The sequence below is a fragment of the Galeopterus variegatus genome, unplaced genomic scaffold, assembly GCF_000696425.1.
Source record: "Galeopterus variegatus unplaced genomic scaffold, G_variegatus-3.0.2 Scaffold1379, whole genome shotgun sequence".
Lineage (NCBI taxonomy): Eukaryota > Metazoa > Chordata > Mammalia > Dermoptera > Cynocephalidae > Galeopterus > Galeopterus variegatus.
In genome coordinates this window covers 248372-255073 of record NW_007727490.1, presented here as the reverse complement: position 1 = coordinate 255073, position 6702 = coordinate 248372, and the positions used below count along the sequence as shown (strand labels likewise).

Here is a 6702-nt window from a genome sequence, read left to right as displayed (position 1 = left end):
GGGGGGGGGGGGGGGGGGGGGGGGGGGGGGGGGGGGGGGGGGGGGGGGGGGGGGGGGGGGGGGGGGGGGGGGGGGGGGGGGGGGGGGGGGGGGGGGGACTTTCTCACAGCATAAGAGTTTATAAGTTGTCCTGCAAAATGATGGTGAGTTCCCTGCCAACCGTAGTCACCAAGTAGAGCCCACCTGAACGTGTGGCGGCCTAGTGCGCTAAATGTGAGCTTTCGATGTCTTTATTGAACATCTGGCAGGCCTAGTGTGCTAAATGTGAGCTTTTGATGTCCTTACTGGTATTTGTTTTGTGCACAAAAAATACTATTACAGTTTTACATTATTTTAAAAAAATGAATATTAACTTTATTAAAGTTAAAAGAACCCTGGCTTTTCTTTAAGACTTTAAGTTCAGCTTGCAAATATTATTATTTTATCTATAAGCCTAACAAGTTTTAACAATCATTTTTATAGAGGATTTTTATAACTTAGTAAATTAAATTTCCTTAAATATTACAGCTTTCAATGATCTGACGTTAAATTTAATAATTCTTAAATTCTCTTAACTGTTTCAAACTGTTTACAAAGGCATTAAAATTTCCACATAAAACCAAATTTCTTAAGAAATTCAATTATCTGACTTAAATTTAGTGATTCTTCAGTTATCTTAAATATTTCAAGAGTCTACAAAGTCAATAAAATTTTAACATGAAATCACAAATTTAATTATTTAATTAGACATTTTAAAGTTGATATCTCAAGGTTAATCTGTAAGATGCTGATTTTTCTTGAACATAGCAAGTACTTAAAAATAGTAAATATACCCAGAATTTTTAGCAAGTAGTTTGTGACTCTCTTAACATCTGTATTTTATCCTAAATCTCTTGGGAATTAAAGATACTACTTATCCTAAAGAAATAATTATGTACCCCCAAAATTTTGAAGGTTGCCACCCCAAGAGAATTTTGGAAGATCGCTCTCTCAGCTAACCAAGGCTGCTGATTAAATAGAGATTTTGGCTGGGTGTGAGGTCTGGAGTGCACGGCCTTCAGGGAAGTTCTGCCTACCACGCTGATGTCCAGGTTTCTTATGGCCACTATGTCAAGAACTCCAAACGTTAAAGAGGGAGGAGATAATGTATTTCATAACATACTACCTAATTGTAAGTTAGTCTTGGGTCAGTTCATTCTGTCCAGTCCTTTCCTATCCGTGTTATCTCTCAGGACTGAAATTCTTTCAGGTATGAAAGTGACATTTGATGGAATGCTGGGCTTCTTTTGTGCTCTATTTACTTTGTAGACACGGCTTATATATTCATTGTACTAAAAAGTTACCAAAGATATTTTCTGGAATTGAGAGGGAGATGAGACGAGATGATCCTTTGTTTTCTTCCAATTTCATGATTCTGTGTTTTGAGTCAACCAGAGGAGATTATGACCTCTGGGGGCCACAAGAGAGCCAGTGCCAGTGACTGAGGAGGACCCAGCTCAAAGAGATAAGGCATTTTAAGAAATGTGGGATTTGAGATGAGAAGCCCAGCATTGACAGTCATGATGCAGCTGAGATAAGGGTGATTTTGGGTGAGGGTCATCCATCTCTAGATGGAGTGACAGCTCATGGTACAAAAGGTTTCTGGAAGACGTAGTGAGGGGGAGGAGGACATTCAGTTGGGGTTCGGGAAGTGCAGAGGAGGCACATGCTGAGGGGTGTTCGCATGTGTGGGCATGGAGGCTGGCATGGTACCAGAGGCAATTTGCCCGTATATAGGAAAAACCCTGACACTAATCAGAACCCTCGAGTTATTTTAAGGCACTAATTCTCTTTTAAGACCATATCTTAACTTAAGGAATAGTATAGAATGTAGGCCAAGCTTAATGAAAAAAATATCTTCATATTTATCATATCAAAACATTAGAAACAATTAAATTTTCAACAGTTGGGAAGATTTTTTTTATCCCTTGAACTTATTATTATATCAAGATATCATTCAAATGATATCCTAAAAAAATATATTTTAAAAAATTAATGAAATGGGAAAATACAAGGGTACTTCAAAAAGTTAATGGAAAAATAGAATTAAAAGATAATACAAATCTTTCCAAAAACTTATTAAAGTACCATCGTACACATAATATAATGTTAAATTTAAAAAGCAGAATATTAAAACCATATATATAATGTTATCCCATGTATGCTTCTAATTTTTAGAAATATACTTTCCAAATAAAAAAAATAAGCATATATTCCTTTTGTAAAAGCAAAAAAGAAACAAAACCAAAAATCATTTAAAAACTGACAGGCAACATCCCCAATAAAAACAAAAGCAAAAATGTACAAGAGCCAGATGAACACAAAGTAAAAGAAACCAGAGGATTAAGGAACACTGTCAAAACACATGGACGATGGCAGAAAATGGGAAATAGGCTATTGACTCGTCTAAAAGGTCGCAATAAATTATAATAACCAAGAATTATTGAGTGCATATTATGTACTAGGCATTGGCTTAAGCATAATCTAATTTAGTCCTTATAAAACTTATAAGAGAAGCATTATCATCAGCTTTATTTCTCCTGCGAAGTAACTAAAGCACTGAGAAGTCAAGTTCCTCGCCCAGGGTCACACAGGGTGGTAAATGTTCAGGATTCAAGCACAGAATCTTAGCCATTGTATGTCATTTCCTCGTTGCTTATAAATTTGATTCTGAAAGGGAGAAAAACACTGAATGCTGGTTGAAAAGAATGATAGAGTTAAGGTTTTGGGGTTTTTCCCCCCTGAAATATGGTGACATTTGGATATATTTAAAGGCAATAAAAAGGAATCTGCAAAGAGGGAGAAATAAAAGAAGGATGTTAGACAGGAGGTGTTTCTCCAGCATCCAGGATGGCTAGGCTCGGAGCGCAGGGGACTGCTGGCCATCGAGACAGAGGCAGGGCAGCTCCTCTGGGATCGTCCGTGAGGCAGTGTCCTGAGGATCGCCAAAGGCTTTCAGGTGATGAGGCCTGGAAGAGTAACCCTGAGAAGTAAGGCACACTCATGGGAGCCTGGCCCCTGGCTCAGTTGCTGGACCCTGCCCAGCAGCGCTCTGTGGTCTGGAAGCAGGCGCCAGGAGAGAGGGGCGGTGGGGTGCTGGAGGAGAAGCTGCAGAACCTGGGGAGTCACCCCAAATGACCGATGCTGGATGGATGCCCTGAGGAGGCAGGGAAAGCAGGGTGGGGGGGGGGCAGTGGGAGTTCGGGGCAGGTGATTTGGGGGTGCAGGTGGAGTTGGGGCAGTGTGTCACGGGAAAAGACAAGCAGCAGGGAGGTGACGGTTAGAGAGCCAGCAGAGATTTGGAGGTCTGAGAGCTGCAGTCCCGCTTGGTGTTGAAAACTTGGTGGTAGTTTTACCTGAAGGGGACCAGTGAGGTCAGGATTTCTCAATGGACATCGAAATGGATGCTGTGGACTCTGAGGGTGATAGCCGAGGGCGGGCTGGATAAAGGGAAGACACCCTGACCCAGGACTCACACAGATTGTGTGAATGATTCCTGCAAAGTGGGGAGAGGGGTACGGGAGTGAGAGGGCTGGGAGCAGAGGGCAGGCCAGGAGAGGTGGCAGTTCGGACAGTGGCAGGATCCTTAGTTGTCAAGATGTGGAGATGAGGAGGAAAGAGCTTGGGGGGTTGGAGGGAGCACATGGGAACAGAGAAAGGTGACCCTTCCTCCCTCTTCCCCATTAGAATGGGTAGTGGCAGAGATGAGCTAAGATTTACTGCACGTCTTTCGTGTGTCAAGCACCAGATGCTCGATAAATATTCACCCTAGTTTTAACCTTAAGGTGAACTCTAAACCCATTTTATAGAGGAAACTGAGACATGGAGAAGTTGGGTAATTTGCTCAAGTCCACACAGTTTGTACGTGGTGGAGCAAGGATTCAACGCTGACTCTTTAGCATTCCAGCCCACGGTGTGCCTTGTAGTAAAGCTTGGTGAAGACCCCTCCGCAGGAGGGACAGGACAGGAAGCTGCACCTGAGTGATGGAGGAAGTGGGCTGAGATTCTTGAATGTGGCTTCTGCTCCAGGCCCACAACAGAGTCTCACTGAGGAGGGAGGGGGACACAAGGTGAGAGTGACACTGCTCGGTTGCATGGGCTCACGGGTGAAGACATGGAAAGGAAGGACAAGTAGAGAAGGGGCCAGGGCTCTGCAAGATGCCATCAGGCCACACCAGTCAGTGCCAACCTGATGTCTGAATCTCAGGAGAGGCCAGTGTGTCTCATGGAGCCAACGCAGCATCACGCAGTTGGCCAGTTTGCCATGGGGCTAGTGGAGAAAGCACTGGGTGATCTAATTCTCAACTTTGCTTCCTTTTCTCCTCTGGACAACTTGTGGAGGACTGAGGGGCCCCTCAAGCACATGCCTGACCGCAGAGGGAGAGCAGGGGCTGGGGAGAGGATGCAGTCCCAGGGCATGGCAACACTGTGACTCTGTGTCTCCTCCTACGCAGGGAGGAGCTGTCGTAAACAGGAGCACCCGACGGTGTCTGGAGATGAGGAACACCTCAGGTGCTTTCGTGCTTGTGCTCCAGACCTGCACCACACAGGTGTGGGAAATACAGTACACCGTCAGCGACTGGGGGTCATACTAATACGCGGTGATCCTCAGAGAGCCTGGATCTGGGACACCAGTTCCCACAACCAGAATGGCTTCTACTCCCAGCGCTGCTCAAAGTGGGAGAGAGGGAGAGAAAGAGTGTGTGTGTTTATTGTGACTTCAGTGGGTTTACTGCGATACCTGGCACGTGGGGGTGAGGCCTGCACGTGTGACAGGGCACCTAGTGGGGAAGGAGAGGAGACGCGGATGCTCATCCCCAGCTCCCTTGGGAGGTCATGATATATATCAAATGCCATTCTTGGAAGCTCCTTGAAATAACCAGCATCATCTGCCTGTTGTCTGGGGAGAGAACGAGGAGGATGGAAGCTCCTCTTTGACTTCTGCCCACGCTGTTTAGCCATCTTCCCGACAGCTGCTATCACCATCTGCCCCACACCTCCTCCCCCGGCTCGTCTGCTCGGAGACTCCCCAGACTGCCTGGGGCTGCTCCACGCGACAGGCTGGGTCATCCTCAGTCTGGCAGCGAGACAGCTATTCAGGTGGCATCAGTTCTCCCTCCTTTCTGGGCCATCCTGAAACATGCAGCAAATAGACAAGGAACCTTAAAAAATCCCTCCATCCACCTCCCCCACCCAGCAGTTTTATTCGGATTACTAATCTCTCCCACACCAAAGCGTCCCAGAGACTGACGGGAGGAGAGAGGGCACCTCATCTAAGCACAGCTCTTCAAGGGACTGTGCAATCCCTCCATCCACCTCCCCCACCCAGCAGTTTTATTCGGATTACTAATCTCTCCCACACCAGAGCGTCCCAGAGACTGACGGGAGGAGAGAGGGCACCTCATCTAACCACAGCTCTTCAAGGGACTGTGCTTAGAGAACAGCAGAAAAACGAGGTCCAGCTGAGTCCTTCTCTAAGTGGGTCATCACATATAATGACTTGATGACCTATTTCCTCCTGCCACCCTTGCAAATGATGGAGAAAATGAGGCTTGAAACAGGGGAATCACTTGCTGGGGCTCAAAGAAAGGACTGCAGGCAAAAACCTAAAACCAGGCTCTTTATGTCTGTCCACTGGGTAAATCCATTCCTCTAGTCGGTGAGTTGGGAAGATATGTCTCAGGCAGCAATTTTGGCAAGGTCTCGGAGTCTGGAGGGAGTGGGAGCCACGGGGGGAGGGGGGCGGGACGGCCCTGTGGGTGCTGGGTGGGCTCCCCGTCAGGTACGCGCTTTTCCCGGGGCCCCTCCTTCAGAGGCTCACTTCCTCCTCGCAGTCCCAGGTCAGCACCACCTGGGAATGATTCTGGAATCATTAGTTTTTCTCCAGGTATCAGGCAGGGAAGACACATAATTCAGCACAGAACTAAAGCAACTAAGACTTTTTAAGATGAGTGTTTAAAAGTGTACAAGTCGTAAGTGTACAGCCTCATAAAAATTTCACGGTGAACCCATCCATATCAAGAAGTAAGACCTCACCACAGATGAGACTTTATTATGAAAAATATGATGAATGGGATAAATATTAAGCAAATGTGTGACTTCTAGCTTCTGCCGGCACATTGAAGGGAAATGCCATTCATAGCAAAGTTTTAAAAAGGCATGTACCCATAGAAAAGGGACCAAAGATACAGTATCCTTAAACATATCAAAAGATGTTTACCTCACTCATACTTAGAGAAATACAAATGAAAACTGCACGGAGACAACTTTTCACTTAAATTGGCGGAAATTAAAAAGTATGACAGTATGTTCTGTCGGCAGGGCTGAGGGAAACAGGCAGTGTCACACGTTGATGTAGGGACACAAACTGGTACAATCCTCTTGGAAGGATACTTGGCAATGTCTAAAAATACTGTACGTACATTTTCTATCTATGCCAGTAATTCCACCTCTAGTGATTTATCTCCCAAACCGAGAAAATACTTATGCATGAAGTAATTCTATGCAGTATTCATTGTAGCTGGAATAATGTTTGAAACAAACTCTATGCCCAAACACCAGAGAGAGATTAAATACATTCACACAATGCAGTATCATACAGCTATATAAAAGAAACAAGGAACATCTCATTGAACTGATACGGAGCGATTTCCAGTACATTTTGTTAAGTGAAAAAAGGAAAAT

General features: G+C 45.2%; 1 protein-coding gene across 1 annotated transcript in view; it reads left to right on the top strand.

Moving 5' to 3' along the window:
• GALNT8 (polypeptide N-acetylgalactosaminyltransferase 8) overlaps window positions 1–4613 on the top strand; it is a 76122-nt gene extending 71509 nt beyond the window's left edge. The window contains exon 11 of the mRNA XM_008576637.1: window positions 4473–4613. Within this exon, the coding sequence (XP_008574859.1) occupies window positions 4473–4613 (141 nt within the window). The remainder of the gene's footprint in view (window positions 1–4472) is intronic.
• Window positions 4614–6702: the final 2089 nt, after the last annotated feature.